A 20,993-nucleotide genomic window follows, 5' to 3' on the forward strand; every position below is an offset into this window, starting at 1 on the left:
AAGGGACCCTGAGTCCTTGAATAAACACAGCGTGGTCCCTGGAGGCAGCTGGCCAAGGCCAGGCAAGCGAGGGAAGCTGGCCTGGTCCATCCAACAGGGGGCTGCGCCGCTTTCACCCTCAGCCCTTCTCATTCCGACTCCTTGGGGCCACAATCCGGTAGCTGGCTGCATGTCCTCCCCTCTTGCCCCGAAGGAGGCTGGGGGCACCCATGCCAGCAGGGCCTGCCCCGGAGCCCAGCTCTGGTTCTGCCAGAGGAAAGGAGGAGAAAAGGCATGTTAGGCGGGTGTCGGGGAGATTGTGGGGTGTCCTCTGTCAGGTTCAGTCCTCCCTCCATCCCATCCTGATGTCTGGGGAGGCAGGGCTGCATCTACACAGTGCCCATGACTGCCCAGCCTGGTTGGGAGTACTCAGGATCTCCTCGTGGCCCCCCAATCCACCTTGCACCTGGCACACGGCGAGGGTTCCACAACCAGCCTAGTTTGTTCTCTTTTCATCATGGGTGAAGGTATACCAGGCTTTCCTGACTTTGCAGCTGGGTAAACTGAGGCTCTCTTTGGGGGTGGGAGTAGGGTCCCAAAGCAAACTGGACTCCAGGGAAGAGAGGGATCATCTGGTGGGGAGAACCCCCCGGACAGAGGCCAAGGCTTGTGCCTGCAGAAGCCCTGTTCCCAGGGCAGCACATACTAGCTGTCCCCAGAGGGTGCTGGGCCACAGTCTCACTTCCAAGTGCCCTGACCCAGGGTGCCCTAGGCTCACTCCTGGAGCAGATAGGCACAGTGTGGTCCCACTGTGCATCCTACATCAGGGTGCACGAGAGGGGGAATTATCACACGGAGCTCCGTGGCCTTGGATGTGGAGGTGATACCCCCATTGCCACAGCCCTTGGAGCAAGCATGTGGCACATGAGCCAGAGCGAAAGGAGGTGTTCACAGTAAGGGCTGGGCTACTACCAGGTTGACGTGGCTTTAGCCCTGGTGTCCCACAGGCCTGTTCCCAAAGTGGTCACAGGCTGCCTTGGTGACTACTCCACATGGGGGTCCTGGGTTTTGCTGATGGAATCCAAACACAGTGCTTTAACGCACGGTTCTGGGGTAGACAGACCCCAACTCTACCCCACCCCCCACCTGCTGGCCTTCCCGTTGCCGGCGCTGGAGGCCTCTGTGTGTTCATCTGAAAAGTGGGCTGGTGTTGCCTAGTGCAGGGATGGGAGACAATCGAGTGACTCCTCAGGCCAGGTGTGACACCTATTACTGTTCACGTGAGCACTGCTGAGACTACACGTAGGTACTACCCAGTCTTCAGTCATAAGCACCTGATGGCTACCTGGGTCAGTAGGGCAGGTCCCCTTCTCCTTCCCTCCCCACCTCCACCCTGCACTGGCTCCAGGGGGGCCCCTCTTCCAGGCCTGCAGGCTCTGGCACCTCCTCCCTAGGATCTAGTCACTGGGGCCTGTAGAAGTTGGGAGGCCAGGTGGTGCGGTGGGAGGGCTCTGGAAGCAGACTTGCTTGAAAAGCCAGGAGACTCCACCCACGCAGCGTGCTCCAAGAGGGGGTAGCCCCTTCTCACACTCCACACACCTAGGACCTGATGTTAAGTGTCCCTTCTCCCAAGATGACCTCTGCCACCCCCGGTGACTGCTCCTCTTTCCCACCTGAGCCCCTCCAAACGCTTGAGGAGGGCTCCAGTCTGCACCCCGCATGCAGGATGCTTGGCTCAGACCTTGACCTCTTCCAGCCTGGCACCCCTGTTTTTCATGCTGCATAAGAGGTGATGGTCGGACTTGATGAAGACTGCATCAAGGGTGCCTGCTGCCTACCCCTGGTGTGGCCAGTTCCTTTCTCTAGCTGGGGCTGGCACCAGTTCCAATTTGAGGAGGAAAAGAAGTCTGCATAGTGTCACTTCCAGGAATCAGGTGCAGGGAAGGGGTTACCGCCCGTGCTGATATGCAGCCTCCTCCAATGCCATCCCAGTCAGCTTCAACTGGGTCCTCAGACACTGAGGCCCTGGGCTTTTCCTCTGCCCATCTGGCCTCCAGATACCCTTTCAGTTTCCGCTTTAGACATCCCCTCCATGGAGCCCTCCTGCCCCTGAAATGGCCCCTTCCCCATCTCCTTTGGGCCACAGGCACTTCCAGGTTCTCATGATGGCCGCCACTGCCTGTCCAGGCTCTGCTGTGGGCCAGCCCCCAGTGCCCGGGGCAGCGTCTATCTCCCAGGGTCAGTGCCTTGTGCCAGCAAGGTGGAACTGTTTACTCGCAGGCCAGTTCCTGGAGCCTGCCCTGTGTAGGCAGTGGCTGCTGGCTGGAGTGAAGATGGATGAAGGCTGGGGTGTCCGTGGCCTGGGCCAGGCATCAGGAGGTGCCTTCTTCTGTTGGCCCTTCCTTGTAGGGGCTGCCCTTGCCTGGCTGCCCTGCAGTTACCTGGCCAGATGGTGGCTTCCTGCAGGGTGACCCAACTGGCCAAGAGCTCCAGCCGGGCCTGCTGCTACAGGAAGCTGTGTAAGCTAGGGGCATGAGGGGAGTGGAGAAGAGGTATGAGGCTGGCTTCCGGGGGCTGGGTTGGGCTGGGACGCTGGGCTTGGAGCTCCAGAGAAGCATGGGGGGATGAATCTCCTAAAGTGGGGACCAAGCTTCTCTGGCTCCACGAGTGGCTGGGTATGTGGGGGACTTGCTGGCTGAATGCTGGCAGGGAGGGCCTGTCCCTCTGGAATGCTCCTGAAGGACAGGCAGGTTGGTGGTAGTGAGAGGACCAAAGGGGGAACAGCAAGAGAGATGCTTGGAGAACAGGAGAGCCTGCCCTGGGAGAGCCTTTAGGGGCCTACAGGAGAGCATGGTCACAGCAGGTAGGTGCCCTGGGTGCCTGAGCCTGTTACCCATCGTCCCTTGCCCTTTTGGAGTCCAGCCCCTAGTGACCTGGAGAAAGGCTCTGGCCACCCACGATTTCTTTATAGAGCTGAAGCCTAAATGGAGTTTGGATCCACTACCCACAATTCTCCCTGGGGGAGTGGAGTCTGACTTCATTACCCACAATCCTCCTGGAGGCCTGTGTTTTGACTTCATTACCCACACTCCTCTGTGCTGAGGGAGCTTGGCTCTGTTCCTTACAATCCCATGTTTGGTTCCATTGCCCCTAATGTCTTCCAAATTCAGAACCTGTCATCTCTGGTTCCCCACAGGTCCGAGAATACACAAGTCACCATGACCACGGCCCCAGTTCCCAGGGCCCCCTCATCCTGTCAGCTATGGCAGAGGGGGACAGTGATTGAGGACAGGTGGTCCTGGTCTCTCAGCCCCACACCTGCCCAGCCAACAGCTCCTGGGCCTGGTGGGCTCAGGCCATTTCCACCAGAGAAGGGCAGCTGGGGGAAGGCAGGCAGGGGCTGGGCAGGCTGTCCATCTGTCTGTCTACTCACCATAGAGGCCAATCATTGTTTCCAAGATTAAAACCCTCTCAGCTAAAATCTTCAAAGCTTCGCGCAGCTGGTGCAATCCCTCCCCCTGTAGAGGAAACAGACAGATGCAGCCATGAAGGGGGACCTGAGGAGGGGGCCTGCCCCACCCCACTCCCCACCCGGGGACAGGGAACATGCATCCGCAGCCCAGGGCCCCGGGGACAAGCCAGAACAAGACCGTGGGGTGGACAGGATGGGGACCAGGCAGGCGGTAGTTGTCCTGAAGGACCCCTCCCTCAGAAGGGCTGGGGAGCTCTGGCTGACTGCTCCCCGCCAATGCTGTATGGTGTGCCCTCACATGACCCGCCACAGCCTGTAACCTCTGTGACCCACTCCCCCCCACCATGCCACCTCTGCTGTTTGTTCCTTTTTTTGCCTTCTAAGTAAGTAGCATGGTGGCCTCATCCTACTGAATCTCACTGGTGACATCCACCCCCTTTAGGTGGTGGGGAGGGGTAGTCTCCACACAATCTAAGTCGAACTGGAGAGCATGTGAAGGCGCCCAGGCCCACACCCCTTCTCTTCCTAGGTTCCCTTGGCCCTTAGTCCCATCCGGCTAGGCCCACTCCAGCAGGTGCCCAGGGCCCCACCCTCAGCCCAGCCCCAAGCAGTGCTGGGTTGAAGTTCCATGTCTCTGGCTCCTACCCCTCTCCTAGCTCTGGAGCTCCCCATACTCCCCAGGTGGTAGAAGCAGCTGCTGTCCACCCACCAGCAGCATTCACCTTCACTTCCTCCCCCGCCCCACTCCCAGTGTGTGTGTGTGTGTGTGTGTGTGTGTGTGTGTGTGTGTGTGTGTGTGTGTGTGTGTGTGTGGTGGGGGGGTCTGGCCAACATCCGGTTCTCCTTCATGCCTTCCTTTTTCTGCTCTGGACCAAAGCTCTTTGTCCAGCGCAGGTGTCTCGGTTCCAGGAACTCTATCTGGGTTTCTCACATGGGTAACAGGAGCCCAAATACTTAGGCCATCTTCCACTGTATTCCCAGGCACATTAGCAGAGAGCTGGATTGGAAGTGGAGCACCAGTACTCCAATATGGAATGTTGGTGCCAGAGGTGGTGGCTTAGCGCACTGTGCCACAACATTGGCCTGGCCACAGGAGATGCTCACTAAGGTGTCAGGGGTGAGTGTGCATGAAATTTGCAGCTTACTTTCAAATGAATTATGGGGAGAATCTACAGAGAGCTTTATATAGAGATGGCAAGTGTGGCGAAGCACTAACAATTAGTTCATGTGGAAAGTGGCCAGGAAGGTATCAGATCATTGTTTTTTTTTTTCTTTGTAGATAGCATAATTTCCAAAACAAAAATCTGGGGGAAAGGATATGAACAGCCACTACGGTGCGCTCCCAGCTGGCCAGCCCCAGGCCCCGGAGATCTGAGCCTGCAGTCTCCTGGGTCCACCACCCGGCTGTAGCAGGCATCACCCATTTCTCTGTGGACAGAATTCAGCATGGTTCTTTGTTCAAAAAAAAATTTTTTTTTGAGAGAAAGCTCCCAGTTGCTGGTTCACCTTCTCTCCCTGCACCCTAAAATGTATGTGATGGCCAAGGCTGGGCAGGAATGAAGTCAGGAGCCAGGAACTCAATCCTGCTAAATGTGCACAGGAATGGCAGGGACTTCCTGCCTCCCAGCGTGCATGTTAGCAGGAAGCTGGACTTGGGAATGGAGCCAGGACTCAACCAAGGCCCTCATTCCTTCTGACCCTCACGTGTTGATGTGAAGTCTTCCCTGCCCTGTAGAAGCCAAGCGGGCACCCAGGTGTCTCCCAGCTTCACATCTGCCTATTTCTCTGTCTGTACTCTAGCAATCTCTCTAGCCTCGGTCACACCCCAAGCTCACCCCAACTTCAGGGCCTTTGCACACCCAGTTCCCACTCCTTTCCCACAGACCTACCCCCGTGCCTGGCTGATGAATGCTCCCTGCCCCCCACCTGCCAGGGCTGAACTTTCCTTCTCTATGGCACTGTGAGCCTACCCCACTCCACCCCGCCCCAAGGTCTGAATCACAACTACGTACGTACACAGGGTCCAGCCTCTCCTCCAACCACCCAGGTGAGAGGTTCTTAAGAGAATAATAGGAGTTTTTCCGGCTTTGGGAGCTTCAAAGCTTGGCCTGTAGTTCCAGTTGTGCCAAGGCTTCACTCTCCCAAGGAAGGCCTTGGCGTCCCATCCCAGTAAAGCAATCTATTGGGACTGGCTCAGCCCGTGCACTGCAGTGCATGCTACTGTCCACCAGGTGTCAGTACTGAGCCACTCACGCTGGCGTCTTAAGAGCAGTCTAGGTGAAGGTGGACCCTACCAGCACCTGCCTGCAGCCCCCAAGTGTCAAGCAACCCTGAGCCCAGCAGGCCCCCTCCTAGACAGGAAGTGCAGGTAAGATGCTTGGGGTGGAAGGCGGATAGGCAGGGGCCCTGCTACTTCTTGGAGCAGGGGCGGGTTCCTCCTATATGTGGAGACAAAAGTTTAAGTTGGCTCTGGGTAGCCGGGCACAGCCTGGTCCCCAGGTAAGGACAGGACATTGCAACCTAATTTGGCCTTGACCTTACCTCTTACTACCCCCCCCAGCATAGTGGTGGGAGTGGGGGTTAGGTGGGGAAAAAAGTGTTCTTAGCTGGGGTTTGTGTGTAGTGGGGGGGAGGGGGTGGTCTCTGGGAACAGAGAGAGGCCCAGGGCAGGAAAAGGGGCGGGCTCACACCTTTACCTGGCCCCAGCTCGGCTCATTGCCATCCTATGTGGGGGAGTCACAGACGAGAGGTGCCTGGGTGTGGGGGCAGAGAGGGAGCTGGGCCCCAGAAGCCTTGGGGAAACTCAGGGGGTGGAAGAGAACTCATGCATGCATGGTTGGGGGCTCCCCAGCTGTATCCATCATTGACCACACAATCAAGAACAGAAAGGGCCAGGTAGGTGCCTACACCCTCTGCTTAGGTGGCTGCCTGCAAGTAGGGAGTTCCATTCAGAATGCAGGGACTCCGTGGAGGTGGGACTGTGGCCCACCCACTGCGGCCCATTGTCCCTGTGCAGTGGGATTTGGGAACATGGGGTGCTCTGGGATCCTAGCCCTTCCCCCTCTACCTGGTATTCTCTCAGGTCAACAGCTTCCTAGGCCCTCAAGTGCATCCCCCCTCCAGCTCTCTCCAGGGAATGCAGAGGTTTCTCGGGTCTCAATGTGGATCATAGAATCCTGGGGCACACAGTGCCTAGGTCCCTCCCTTCATCAGTGCCTCTCCGTCTTCTCCTGGGCTGCTTCTCCTGTGTGTACAGTGGCGTCTAGGGCTGTGGGAATTGCGGGTTCAGGGTGGCATGCTCCTGACCCTGTTCACCTGGCAACAATGTGTGCATAACGGGCAAGACCTTCCCTGCCCCATGCCTCATGGCTTCTGTGTGTGTGTGCAGTGGGGTCCGGCCTCCAGTCTACCTGCTTGGTTTGAGCTCCCCATCCCTCCCCAGCACCCCGCTGTGAGCCACAGACTTCCCTAAGGGTCCCCTGACCCATTCTCAGATGCGAAAACTGAGTTCATACTCCTCTTCCTCCCACAGGATGGGGAACAGAGGCCACGTGGTGCTTTCTGGGAGGAGCTCCAGGGGCACAGTATGGCTCAGGGCAGCCAAAGCCGCCCAGAAGGGGCACAGGCAGAGCCGGACTGGAGGATGGGCAGAGGGAAGATAGGGTGGGGATGACAGGGACCGAGCCGGAGAGCACTGGGGCGGGAGGTATGTCTGTTGCTGACAGTTCCTGAGCTCCACCCCTGTATGGCTGGGAGTGGCAGGTGTGCTGAGAGGACCCAGGCTCCTGCCTGGGAGCCCAGGGTGCAGTTGGGGGGTTGGACAGGGCAGGAGAAGGTAGTAGGAGAGGGGGAGGCCAGAGCTGAGCCAGGCCAGAGCTTACCCAGTGGCTTTTCTCGCCAGGGTCTCCCTTGGGGCCAGGGTCACCCTGTAAAAAGAACAATGAAGGAAGAGAGGGGAGGGTTTGGGAGGGAATGTGTAGGCTTGGGAACAGTTTGAGTGCATCCCCATAAAGGTGTCCAGTGAGGTGGGGCCCAGGGTACATGATGGCGTCATGGGGGCTCCTCCCCTTGACTGGTCACAGAGAGGTGGGCTGTGATGGGGAGAGCAAGTGTGGCTCTGAGGCTAGCCTGTCCCTCCAGCTCCCGGACTGACCTGTGTGTCCCTGTGACAGTGTGAGGCACCTGCCATGAGGCCTGCCTGATCTGAGGCTGGACCCACAAGGCCATCCATCAGACTTGACCCCAGGGATTTTATGACAGAGAACAGTGTGAGAAAGGGATGAAGAGTCATGGTGGGGAGGGAGGGAGAAACAGAGACACCGAGAAGCAGGCCCAGGGCGACTTGTCAGGCACTGACACTGGATGGAAAAGCAGAAGGCAACGGTTTCAACGATGTGAAAAGCAAAGAGAGCAGGCAGGCACTGGAAACACAGAACTACATGGGGCAAAATTCAGTCAGGCCAGTGTGATGGCTCAACTGGCTAATTCTCCACCTACAAGTGCCAGGATCCAATATGGGTACCGGCTCGTGGCCCAGCTCTTCTACCTCCTATCCAGCTCCCTGCTTGTGGTTTGGGAAAGCAAGTGGAGGATGGCCCATCCTCAGATGAGCTCAGCTCCAGCTGTGGAGGCCACTTGGGGAGTGAATCATCGGGTGAAAGATTTTTGTCTATCTTCCTCGTTGTAAATCAAACATTTCTCCAATTTAAAAAAAAAATTAAAATCAACATATTCCTAGATATTGGTGAATATTAGTGAATATATCTGAAAGGTAAAAAGAGAGAAAGAGAGATATGCCATCAGTTGGTTAATTCCCCAAATGTCTGCAATGTCAAGGACAGGGCCCAGCCAAAGCCAGGAGCCAAGAATGCCATCCAAGTAGGGGGACCCAATACTTGAGCCACAATCTACTGTGCACAGAAGCAGGAAACGCGAGTGGAAGCAGGACTTGAACCCAGGACCCTCTGCTGCTGAGCTCTCAGCCTGACACACAGCCCTCAGGGCGAAGCCTGGGGTTAATATTGGAGAGAAGGGCCAGAAGACAGGGAACAGAATCAGCACGGGTCCCTGCTCTGACAGCAAGCTAACATGCGGCTCTGAAGACTATCTTCCAAAGCTGAAAGACAGAGAAAAGCTGGATAGAAGAAAAACAGAAAATAGCCCAGAGCTGCTGGGCAACTCCGAGAGGTGGGCACATGCAGCCTGAGAAGAGAAGGCGGGAAGGAAAGCGACTGCTTCTGAAGTCAGGACGAGTGGGCATTTTCTCCATCTACACGAACCACCAAGGAAGCTCCAAGAACATCGTGCAGGGCTAATGCAGAGAAACACTACACCCAAGAGGAACATGCTCAATGTCATATTCATGGCAGATTCAGACTTCAGCTAATCAAAGATGAGGTACTGACAGGCCTGGCACAATGGCATAGTGGCTAAAACCTTGCCTGGCATGCCCGGGATCCCATATGGGCACCAGTTCATGTCCCAGCTGCTCCACTTCCCATCCAGCTCCCTGCTTGTGGCCTGGGAAAGCAGTCGAGGACGGCCCAAAGCCTTGGGACTCTGTATCCACGTGGGAGGCCCGGAGAAGCTCCTGTCTCCAGATTAGTTCAGCTCAGCCATTGTGGACACTTCGGGAGTAAATCAGCCAACACAAGAGCTTTCTCCCTTTCTCTGTAAATCTGCCTTTCCAATAAAAATAAATAAATAGTTTTAAAAACTCAAAGTTCTAAATATAGCAATTGAAAGATGGTGGAATGGAGGTTTGGTCTAACAGCTAGCCTGTCAAACAGGACCTTTGGCTCTAGTGAGTGGGTTTGAATCTCAGCTCTGCTCCTAATTCTAGCTTCCTGTGGGTCATCCACACGGGAGACCAATATTGAGTTTCTAGTTTCTGGCACTAGCCTCACCCAGTCCTGGCTGTTGCAAGTATTTGGGACTGAACCAGCAGCTGAAAGATCACTCTGCCTTTCAAACACATTTACATTTTAAAAAATTAAGATGTACTTATCTTTACTTGAAAGGCAGAGTTACAGAAAGAAGGAGAGACAGAAAAATCTTTCATCTGCTGGTTCACTCTCCAAATGGCAGCAAGGGTTGGAGCTGAGCTCATCTCAAGCCAGGAGCCAGGCAGGAGTTCATTCTGGGTCTCCCACATGACTGCAGTGTCCCACGGCCTTAGGCCGTCCTCCACTGCCTTCTCAGGCTTCAAGCAGGGAGCTGGATCAGAAATGGAGTTGCTGGGACTCAAACCAATGCCCATATGGGATGCACGTGGAAGATGAGCCAACTGAGCCACAGAGCTGGCCCCACATTAAAAAAAATAATAATAGTACTTCAAAGATGAGGATTAGGGTCTACGTGATGGCCCAAGTGGCTAGTAAAATAAACGCTGGGCCCCTGAAGTTGGAAACTTTAATACTTGCCTATCACAAATGGGCAGAGAATCGGTCAGGACGGGGTTGAACTCAACCCCACGGTCAGTCAAGTGGACATAACTGACACTCATGGCTTACTTCATCCCGCAGCAAATTAAACCTTCTCAGGTTGACGCGGAACATCCACCAAGACAAACCACACCCTGGCCCGTAAGACACAACACAACATCTTCAAAATAACACAAATTGTACCACCTGTGCTCTGAGGCCACAGTGGGATTAAACCAGAGATCAATGACAGAAAGACAGCCAGAAAATTCTAAAATACTTGGAGATTCAGCAACACATGTCTAAGCAACACACACATGACAGAATGAATCTTGAGAGACATTTTAAAATATACTGAATAAGTAAAAATGAAAAACAGCACATTTTGTGGCACATGGTAAAAGGAGTGAATGCGTTTAAGGAAACGAGAGACTTATCATTGATGCCAGCATCTCATACCAGGGTACCAGTTGCTCTGCTTCCTGTCCAGCCCCCTGCTGACGGCCCTGGGAAGGCACTCAAAGACAAGTCAAATACATGGGCCCCCGCACCCGCCTGGGAGTCCCAGATGCAACTCTAGGTTCCTGGCTCTGACCAGCCCTGGCTGGGGAGTGAACCCAACAAATGAAAGATCTTGTTTTATCCCTCTCTATATATATTGCTCTTTCAAAAACAAAACAAGAAAAAAAAAAAAACTCTAGACAACAAAACAAGAACCTTCCTCCCCAAGCCACGGGACAGCATGGTACACCTGCTACAACAGTCAGAACACAGCACGGTGACCACACGCAAGGCTGCAAGCTACAGGAACCCCTGTTCGTGCCTGCTGAGTACACAGAACGGTAGGGGCACTGGAGAAGGTTGGCTAGCAGTCTCCCACAAAACTGAACATACCCTTGGTCCAGCAGTTGTACTCACTGGTATTTACCCAAAGAAACTGAAAACCCACGTCCACACAGGAAGACAGGGGTGCCTATAGATGTTTGTAGAAACTTTACTTGTAATTGTCAGAAATTTGAAGCAACCAAGACAAACTACAGATACACTGCAGTCCACCCACATCATGGAATATTACCAGTGCTTCAAAAAAAAAAAAAAAAATCAAGGTCTTGGGCCCGGTGCAGTAGCCTAGTGCCTAAAGTCCTTGACTTGCATGCACTGGGATCCCATATAGGTGCTGGTTCTAATCCCGGTGGTTCTGCTTCCCATCCAGCTTCCTGCTTGTGGCCTGGGAAAGCAGTCGAGGATGGCCCAAAGGCTTGGGACCCTGCTCCCACGTGGGAGACCCTGAATAGGTCATAGCTCCTGGCTCCTGCTCAGCTCCTGCCGTTGCAGTCACTTGCGGAGTGAATCATCAGATGGAAGATCTTCCACTCTGTCTCTCCTCCTCTCTGTATGTTTGCCTTTCCAATAAGCTAATCCTCTGCCCTGTGGTGCCAACATCCCATATGGACACGTTTTAGTCTTGGCTGTTCCAATCCAGCTCTCTGCTTGGCCTGGGAAAGCAGCAGAGGATGGCCCGAGTCCTGGGCTTCCTGCACCTGCGTGGGAAAGCTGGAAGAAGCTCCTGGCTTCCAGGTTTGGATCAGCTCAGCTCTGACCACTGAACCAGCAGACAGAATATCCTTTTTTCTCCTCTCTCTCTCCCCTACTCTGTAAAATCTGCCTTTCAAAAAAAAAAAAAAGTCATGGGAAGACGTGGAGTGATTTAAGAGCCAGCATCGTGGTACAGTGGGTAAAGGACACTGGCATCCTGTAGGGACACTGGTTTGTGTCCTGTCTGCTCCACTTCTGATTCAGTCTCCTGCTAAGGTGTCTGGCGTTTGGGAACACAAAAGACGGCGGCTCACTTGGACCTCTGCGATCCGTGTGGGAGACAGGATAGGCCCCTGACTTCAGCCAGCTCTGCCTGCTGCAGCCATCTGGGGAGTGACTCAACAGGTGGAAGAGTCTCTCTCCCTTTGCAACTACATCTTAAAATACACTTATATAGGTATGGAGATATCATTCATAAGACGAAGCTTAAAAAGCTGATCTGAAAAGACTGCTGTATAATTCCAATTCTATGACAAAATGCAGATCAGGAAGGAAGGGAATGGTAAACAAGGCAAGCACAGAGGACTTCTGGGGCAGTGAAATCATTTTGAAAAGACAGTGCGGGTGCGAGACGATGTGTTTCAACACCTGCAGAAGGAATGTCCAGCATCGAGAATGAACCCCGAGGACAGTGGAACCTGGGTGACACTGATGTGTCTGCACGGATCCACCGTGTGTAATGAATTCACCGGCTGCAGGCGTGGGCAGTGTGGGAGACACCGCACCTGCGTGGGGACAGCAAACTCTCCAACTTCTGCTGATGTTGACTGAGAACCTAAAACTGTTCGAAAATGACCAATGAGCTCACAAACCAGACAGAAGAACCAACAAAAACAACATGCGTCACACAATGTCACTGAACCACAGCAGGATCCACGTTACATATCATCCTCGGGAGATGCACTTTGAACACAGACGCACAAACAACTTGAGAGGAAAAGGATCGAGAAGAATAAACGGTGCAGAATGCAGACATCAAGACAAAAAAGCCGGTGCAGCCACTTTCAATAGCAAACCAAGCAGAACTCAAGGAGTAAAGTCAGATTAAAAAAAGAGAGACATTAAGATCCTAAATGTGCACACACCTAACTACAAAGCCTCAAAATACAGGGAGCAAAGACTGACTTGGGGCTGGCGCTATAGGAAAGTGGGTAAAGCCACTGCCTGCCAGTTCCAGTATCCCATATGGGCACCAGTTGGAGAAGTGGCCTCTTCACTTCTGATCCAGCTCCCTAATCATGAGGCTGGCAAAGCCGCAGAAGGTGCCCCAAGGGCTTGGTCCTGGCATCCAGACCCTGAAGCAGCTCTGGGCTTTGGCCTGGCCGTACCCCAGATGTTGCAGCCATTTGTGGAGTAAGAAGACATGGAGAGTTGAAAATACAGATGTACAAAGCCAAAAAAACTGACATATTGGGGGTGGGGGGGGTGGGGAGGGAGACAGAGAGACAAACAGGGAAAAAGATTCAGAACCACAAGGGGCCAGGGCGAACTGATCCTAAACAGATAATGGGTCCACTGGGAGAACACGGAGCTCTCCTGGACCAGTCAGGGAGTGTTAGGGGTTCTGATCACAGGGAGTGGGTGCAGAGCAGGGGCCTGGGCCTGCAAGATCTCAGACACATCACTTACCCGCTGCCCTTCAGAGCCCTGGGGGCCAGGCTCTCCACGCGGTCCCTGTACGGAAGGGAGAAGAGAAGTAGAGCTAGCTGTTAGGCATGGGGTCGGGTAGGGCTCCGGCTGGAGTTCCCCAGTGCTCCCCAAAACCCCTTCTTCCCCACATGAGACCACTGGGTACTCACCCTCTCACCCTTCTCGCCTGGGTGGCCTGAGATCCCTTTGGGTCCAGTAGGGCCTGGGGGTCCCTGAAGGATAAGACGGAGCCTCAGCCTGGGGCTGCAGTAGGATGAAGTAGGCACGGGGTCTAGGAGGAGGGGGTGGGGAGGGGACCCTGGCTTGGCCGGGTGCTCTGGGGCTCTTGACCACCCTCTGGTATGCAGCCGGCAGTTCGCGCAGCTCACTGGTCAGACACAGACTCGGAGCTGGGTGGCCTCAGCCTGAGCTGCATGCTGCCATTTGATGGACACAGTTCCAGGCCAAGTGGCTCCATTCTCTTGGTGTTAGGCAATAACAATACTGGGTTCTTGTCACAGGAACTGAATGGGAAGATTTGTGGCAAGCAGCTTGCTTATGAAATGCTCAATAAGTACTCAATGAGTGAATAAAAAAGAGCGATGGATAGACGGACAGTCAAACACAGATGCAAAACTCACCACGCGTCCAGGACTTCCAGGGGCACCTGTGGGGCCAGGAGGTCCAGGGGGACCTGAAATAAGACAGGATATCCTCAGGGCCACAGCAGGATGCAAGGTCAGGAAGTCCCCCTTCATTCTGACCACCCAGGCCCTCTGTCATCCATCCATTCCAGCCCTTGCCCAAGCCTGGATTCAGCTTACCAATGGGTCCTGGGGCACCTGGGGGTCCAGCAGGTCCCTGAGGCCAGCGGCTGCCCGTCTCAGTGAAGGTGTTAGACAGGAATGGGTCCCCTGGGAGAGAACAGATGGGGAACAGGCAGAGCTGGGAAGAGTGTGTTTTTACCTGCTCCCTCTGCTCAAAGCTCTGAGTGCACCACGGGGTATCCACAGGTCCATTGCAGACCAGGAGGTGGGGAGCACGTGGAGGCAGGAGCTCTGACCCAGGCAACAGTCTAGTGGGTAGCATCCTGCAAGACTTATGGTACCTGCAGTGTCACCTGATAAAGCCAGCATCTGTTGAACACCCACAGTGCGCTTGGCTTCAGGATGCGGGTGTCAGAGTTTGAGGGGGCTGGAGCTGTCACTCCCTGCTGGCTAGAGACGAAGGAAGCGAGACTTGGAGAGGGACGGTGATGTGCAAGATGGAATGGATACAACAATGAGTGGAGGGTACAACCTGGACTGAAGCCGGCTTGCCCCACAACCCTGACCCCTGGTGGTAGAGGGAGGCCGAGGACATTTACCTGGGCTTTGAGTACAGCGTGAGGGCTGCGGCTCTGGCAAGGTGTGGCCTGCTTGGGACTTCCGGGCACCAGCTCAAAGCTTGCAGAGGGCCTAACCCACCCCTGGTGGTCCCAAGCGCTTGAGTTTGAAGCCAGTCCCCTACAACCTCAGTGGTGTACTCCAGGAACATGACCGCTCTCTGGGCCTTGGCCCAGCACAACTAACATGGCACTATGGTGACGGCTACCCTAGCCCCATTCATTGCTACCTCAACTTGCCGGGTGACCTAAAGGGGACTTACCATCCTGAGAGATGCGGGCATGTGGTGGCCCGACAGGGGCTGGGGGCCCAGGAGGGCCAGGAGGGCCTGGCAGGCCTGGAGGGCCTCTTTCTCCAGGGGTCCCCGCAGCTCCAGTCTGGCCGGGGCTCCCTGGGGGACCCTGTGGACCTGCAAAGGGGTCATAGGCGAGAGTACAAGAGGCAGGGTGGCCCAGAGCGGCCACTAGGGGGCAGCATGGGGATGAGGGGGAGCCCCACCTGCCCTTTTAGCAGCTTGTTAGATAAACTCAGCATCCTGGTCAGGCTGGTTGGCTCTTTCCTTGGCTCTTCTATCTCCCCAATTCCACACCTTCCCATTCCCCCCACCCCTACCGTAAGAAGCCCCAGTCCCATGGAGTAGTGGTCCAGGCTACTTCTTCTGTAGCTCCTCCTTCCCGCATGCAGTCTAGGAGCTCTAGAGAGGGCAGGGACTGGAGTGACCCCACCCCAGCACCCAGGTCTGAGCCGGGGGGGGGGGGGGGGGGGGCGTGGGGGGGGGAGGGGAGGAGCCGGGGTTCAGGGAGAGGGAGGGAGTGAGCAGAGAGCCAGAGTGAGAATGCGGCTAGCAGGTGGATGGGCCCAGGTCACACTGACTGTCAGGGCTGGCAATGCTGACCTCACCTAGGTGAGAGGGGTGCAGGAATAGGTGGGGGTCTGCGGTCACTCACCTGGAGGGCCTCTCATCCCTGTTGGGCCCCGGCTGCCAGCATCTCCCTTGGGACCGGCGGGGCCAGGCAGCCCCCGAGCACCAACTCGGTCTGGGGACAAACAAGGCACATGAGGTGGGTAGCTCCAGATGTGTTCCCGCCCCCTGTCCAGCCCGGCCCCCTTCCTGTCCCCTGAAGTATGTACCATCTCGCGGAAGCAGTGGGGCCCTCAGGTTCTGGCCAGCTCCTGGCAGCTCTAGGGTTGGGAGGATATGCAAGGGGTCAGTGTCCCTGCTGGGCCTTGGGGGAGGGGTCTGTGCAGACCTCCCCTTGGACCCATTACAGAGATGGGAAGGCCGAGACCCACCAGGGTAGGGGAAGAGTCAAGCTGTGAGTTCTTAGATCCCAATCTCCCTACCCCCACTGCCATGCAGAGCTCACCCCTACAGGACAGTGGGGTCTGCACCTGCCCGGCTCACCTCGGTGGCCTCCATCTCCAGGGCTGCCCTGGGCAGCTGGGGAGCCCCAGAGTGGGGCAGGGCCTTCAGGGACAGCCGGGGTTGGGGGCACTGCCCGCTCAGAGATGGTCAGCACGGCCACCTAGACATGGGGAATACAGGGAAAGGTCATGTTGACTGAGGGGTACAGTGTGGGTGGCAGGAGCTGAGCCTGGGCCGGCAGGGGCACCACACCAAGTGAATGTGCCCAAACTTGTTCTTGGTTCTGGCACAGTCCCCTGGGGTCAGGGCTGCAAGAATTCTTGCCCTGGGTGCACTTGGGAGAGTGCACCGAGCATAAGAAAGGCTGAGAAGTTAGTGGAGGACCCCCTTGGAGGGCCAGGGGACGGGGATCCATAGGACTCTCCCCAAGAGTCGAGTTCTGTCACCATGGATGTACACTGCCACCCTGCCCTTGCCCCCTCGTCCACTGTCTTCATCTTAGATCTCCAAGGGAGGGGCAACGGGGCTAAGGATCTTCAGACCAAGTGTACCCAGGGCAGGACCCAGGGCAGGCGCTGGCACAACACTTGGCACCTCTGCATCCCACATGCGAGCACCTGAGTTAGGATCCACTTTCAATCCAGTTCCCTGCTAATGCACCTGGGAGGCAGTAGGATATGACTTAAGTCTTTAGGCCCCTGCCACCTCTGTGGAAAACCCTGAAGAAGCTCCAGGGTTCTGGCTTCAACCTGGTCCAGCCCCAGCTATGGATGCTATTTGGAGAGTGAACCTGTGGATGGAAGGCTTGCTCTTTCTCTGTAACTCTACCTTTCAAATAAACCAATCTTTAAAAAACTAAAACATGGGGCCCAGTGCAGTGGCCTACTGCCTAAAGTCCTTGACTTGAATGTACTGGGATCCCATATGGGTGCTTGTTCTAATCCTGGCAGCCCCACTTCCCATCCAGCTCCCTGATAGCGGCCTGGGAAAGCAGACAAGGACTGCCCAAAGCCTTGGGACCCTGCACCCACGTGGGAGACCCTAAAGAGCTCCTGGCTCCAGAGCGGCTCAGCTCTGGCCATTGCGGTCACTTGGGGAGTGAATCATCAGATGGAAGATCTTCCTCTCTGTCTCTCCTCCTCTCTCTATATATCTGACTTTCCAATAAAAATAAATAAATCCTAAAAAAAAAGCAACTTGAATGTTCCCCATGTTTCTACATTTACAATTTCTCATTTCTACTTGTTTATTTTTGAAAACTTAATGAAAACATTTTATTTATCACCTGTTTATTTGAAAGTCAGAGTGACACAAGGAAGGGAGGGAAGGAGAGAGGAGACTTTGATCCACTGGTTCACTTCCTACAGTCAGGGTCAGGCCAAGCCAGGAGTCAGACAGAAACCCCATCTGGGTCTCCCACATGGGTGGCAGGGGTCCTAAGGCTGTCATCGGATGCCCTCCCAGGGAGCTAGTCCAGAGGCACAGTAGCTAGACTTTCAGTTCAGGCACTCCAAGATGGTGATATGGGCACCAGAAGTGGCAGTTTAACCCAGGGTACCACAAAGCCTGCCCTGAATTTCTGCACTTTTCCTCTTGAAATACAAGGGTAGTTCAAAAAGTTCTTTGAGAATACAATGAAAGATGTCTCACTTTGTACCTAAAACTTTTGAAACTTCTGCCAATGAGGAGTCTGGGCAAAGATCATGAAAGACACATAGCAGGGGGAAAAACTATGTGGATTTCAAACGTAACTTTGTGCCGAAATCAATGTCATTTAATCGCATCGTTTGTGAATTATTGGTAGTATATCTGCCACCTGTAGTGGGCCACAGGCATTTTAGTTCGCAACTGGGAAGACAGGCTGATGTTGGGGGTAGGGTGTAGATAAAGGTGAAAGGTGGCAGCAAGGAGGGGAATCCGGCACTGAGTCCCCAGGATTAATCTGGCTGAGCTGGGGCTGGGGACAGGGAAAAGATGGGAGGGAGCTTCTGGAGGCTTCCGGGAGAAAGAGCAAGGTGAGCAAGGTGCCAAGAGCAGCTGGGGGCACACGCCTGGGTCAGCGAGCAGTCGTGAGAGGATGGCTGTGGTGGACAGGGCTGGCATGGAGACACAGGAAAGGGCCCAGAGTCAAGAGCAGGGCAGGGGACATGGTGTGTGTGAGTGTGTGTGTGTGGGAGGGGAACAGGAAGGCTTTGCCACTCACCTTGGCTTCTAGCACCTTCAGCCGCTCAGTCAACTCCAACACTCGGCTGCAGTTAAGACACCCTGTGAGGAGAGGGGAGGCCAGGGCTGGGGCCGAGGGGTCCCACATCAGCCCCCTACCCCAACCCCAGGACCCTGCAGGGAAAGCACAGACCTTAGAAGTCAGGGAGCCCACTGTGGGGAAGGGGCTATAATACCACAGTGGGTGTCAGACAGACCTTGTGCCGTAGGCTTCCTCGGACTTTGGCACCTCTGGATAGCAGCTACCTCTCCCCGGGGCAGGGGTAGGACCAGGGACCTGACTCCTGGCAGGCTCAGGGATTTAATCACTCCGTGCTCTAAACCAGGCCTGGAAATCTGGGATTCCCTGCCTGGGCCCAGGCTAGGGCCTGCCCCCACAGGCTGGGCTGAACCAGTCTCAGAGGTGCCAGCCTGGGAATCCTGTCCCCAGAACCTGAGTGAGTCCTACAGCAGAGGCTTGCACGGGGCCAGACTCCCACCTGCCAAAGCTGAGCTCTCAGCTGGGAGGTGGCGGGGTGGGAAGAGGAGGAGAGCATGCCTAGCTAATGCAGTGCCTGTGCTGCCCCTCCTGGCTGTGGCTGAGGGCAAGCCATGATGAGAAGCACCTGGCACAGGAAAGCGGGGCTCCGACTGGAGGAGGAGATGGGGGTGGCAACCTGGACCCAGGCCTGCACGTGTTCAGGGATCATGAGGTTCTAGGTAGGGGCTGGGGAGGGGACTGGGCTCAAATCAGATCCCCCCCACCACCTCAGGGAGCCTTTCCTGTCCCCCTGCAAGCTCTTTCCATCCTTGGAATGGGGTGAGGACTAAGGCTGGGGACTGCCCTTAGCCCTCTGCTGCTGGACCCAGCTGGTTCTGGGGATCATTTTAACATTACCTGGGCATACCCCACCTCCCCTGCTTGTCCCCACCCCACAGGACCCACCTGAGAAGGCCGTGGGCCGGAGTGCCATCCGTCTCATGCCGCTGCCCGGCCACGGGGCTGGCTCCACGGGCTCAGGGGAGCCTGCAACTGAGAATGCTGTTGGGAGAGCCCTGCCCTTCCAGAGGCCCCCCACCTTGGTGAGGGACTCCCTATTCATTTCAGCACTAAAACCATGGCCTGGAAAGGTGGGTGCAATTTACCTGGGGTTACACAGCACAGATAGGGCAGAGTTGGAACAAGCTAATCTCTGTGATGAAACTGGTGAGGGGTCAGGATGACAGGCTGAGGGGCTATGGGTGATGTTGGGAGAGCCCTGTGGCTGACTGTCCCACCCTACCCCCAGGCAGCTGCATGGGTGGAGTTGGGAGCTCACGGACGGACAGGACCAGTGTGACTTGACCTGTCTCTTCCCCATTCCACCACCCAATCTGTAAAATGGAACTCTAAAACTCCTGTCCCTCCTGGGCTCCCAGTAGGGCCCTGAGAGGATGCTGATGCACGCAAACAGTTGCACAAACAGTAGATGCTCAATAAATGAAGGCTCTGCCCATCACTGTTGATAAGCACAGACCCAAATGGCCCCAGAATCACTGATGTTAAACGGAAGCCAGCGGGGAATCTGGCTGCCGCTGCCAGGAGCTGGAGAACCCAGCCCCAAGCGGCCACCCAGGTCTGCTCCAGCTCTGTACACAGCTGGAGGGGCTCTTGAGCCAGTCACGGCAGCTGCACCCCCCTCAGCCCCCTGGGCCTGCCTTTTAAGGCCACGAAGCATCTTCTTGAGGTTGGGTTGGGGGAGGAGGCGAGACCCAAATAAGGCACGGGCCTGGCAGCTCGGGGCCAGGCTGTGGTCTGAGCAAGAGGCGCTGAGAACGCCAACCAGAAGGGGACCCTCTGGGCAGGGGGTCCCCAGTGGGGAGACAGCCAAGGGGGCTTTCACTCAGGTCCAGCCTGCTTCTCCTACGTGTTGCCCAGGAGCCAGGAGGTCCTGTTTGTTCCAGGATGGAGGAGGGTGGGGTCGTGGGGGTCTCAGGACCAGGGGGCTATGGGCAAGGGTGGCTCCTGCAAATTCTACCCCTTGCTAAGCACTTAACACAGCCCTAGCTCACTCCAACAAGGTAAGGTACTTTGCACAGTATGTCCCCTGGGCCCCAGGCCACACTGAACACTTGCTGGAGGGTCTTAACTGCGAATGGGCACTGGCATCATTGCCTGCCCTTGATGATGGCTCAATGGGATTTCTCCATGCCCTAGCCCCAGCTCAATGTATGGGTGACAGGGACTTAAGTCCATTTTCCCTTTGGGTTCAGAGGGGTGAAGAGACACCTGACTCCAGGGCCTAAACCTTGGTGGAAGGTGCTCACAGCAGGTGTGCTGGTCCTGGTCCTGGTGTGCTGTCTGCTCTCAGGTAAGGATACAAAGTGTCACCTGTTTGCCTCTGCAGGAAGTTGATCCGAAGAGCTGGTCATGGTGCCAGCTCTGGCACCGTGGGGATTTTCTCCGTGAGAAAGCATGGTCATTGTCCCACCCGCCTCCATGTCTGGAGCACCCGGTCACCAATTTGTCAGAGGCCCTATCAGGCTTGCCCTCAGCCTGAAAAAGTGCCCCAGCACCCAGTAAGACCTCAGGGACTTCCAAACTCTTACAGAGCAATATGTGAATGGCATGCTGCAAACAAACTACAAGCAAGCCGGTGAATAAGAGGCTCCTGGCATCGGAGTGCCTGGGCTTGAGACTCCTGTTTCCCATGTGGCTTTCTGCTAAGACAGCCTTGGAGGCGGCAGGTGACGGCTTCAAGTATGTGGGCCTCTGTCATGTCACATCAAAGATCCAGATGCAGTTCCAGGCTCCTGACTTCAGCCTGGACCAGCCCTGGCTGTTGTGGCTCATTTTGGAGAGTGACCCACCGGATGGAAGATTCATCTCTGTCTCTGTCATTCTGCCTTTCAAGTATATGGAAAAAAAGTAAACACCAAAAACAACTATTTCTGGGGCGGTT

General features: G+C 55.5%; 1 protein-coding gene across 5 annotated transcripts in view; it reads right to left on the minus strand.

The window, feature by feature from the left end:
• The window catches only part of EMID1 (EMI domain containing 1), a 34,296-nt gene continuing 13,303 nt past the window's right edge, over positions 1-20,993 (minus strand). For 2 of the 5 annotated variants that reach the window (XM_041003911.1, XM_041003910.1), the window contains exons 4-15: positions 18,998-19,078; positions 18,053-18,114; positions 15,889-16,009; positions 15,431-15,520; positions 14,746-14,892; positions 13,923-14,012; positions 13,740-13,792; positions 13,269-13,331; positions 13,099-13,143; positions 7,333-7,377; positions 3,413-3,497; positions 105-246 (exon numbers count right to left, since the gene is read on the minus strand). In XM_041003911.1, the coding sequence (XP_040859845.1) occupies positions 119-246; positions 3,413-3,497; positions 7,333-7,377; positions 13,099-13,143; positions 13,269-13,331; positions 13,740-13,792; positions 13,923-14,012; positions 14,746-14,892; positions 15,431-15,520; positions 15,889-16,009; positions 18,053-18,114; positions 18,998-19,078 (1,010 nt within the window). In that variant the 3' untranslated portion in view covers positions 105-118. Of the gene's footprint in view, positions 247-3,412; positions 3,498-7,332; positions 7,378-13,098; positions 13,144-13,268; positions 13,332-13,739; positions 13,793-13,922; positions 14,013-14,745; positions 14,893-15,430; positions 15,521-15,888; positions 16,010-18,052; positions 18,115-18,997; positions 19,085-20,993 lie in introns of all 5 variants that reach the window. The other 3 variants (XM_041003909.1, XM_041003908.1, XM_041003912.1) reach the window with 3 other exon arrangements.

Source organism: Ochotona curzoniae, unplaced genomic scaffold, assembly GCF_017591425.1.
Source record: "Ochotona curzoniae isolate NIBS_2020 unplaced genomic scaffold, NIBS_Ocur_1.0 scaffold_274, whole genome shotgun sequence".
NCBI classification, from domain to species: Eukaryota; Metazoa; Chordata; class Mammalia; order Lagomorpha; family Ochotonidae; genus Ochotona; species Ochotona curzoniae.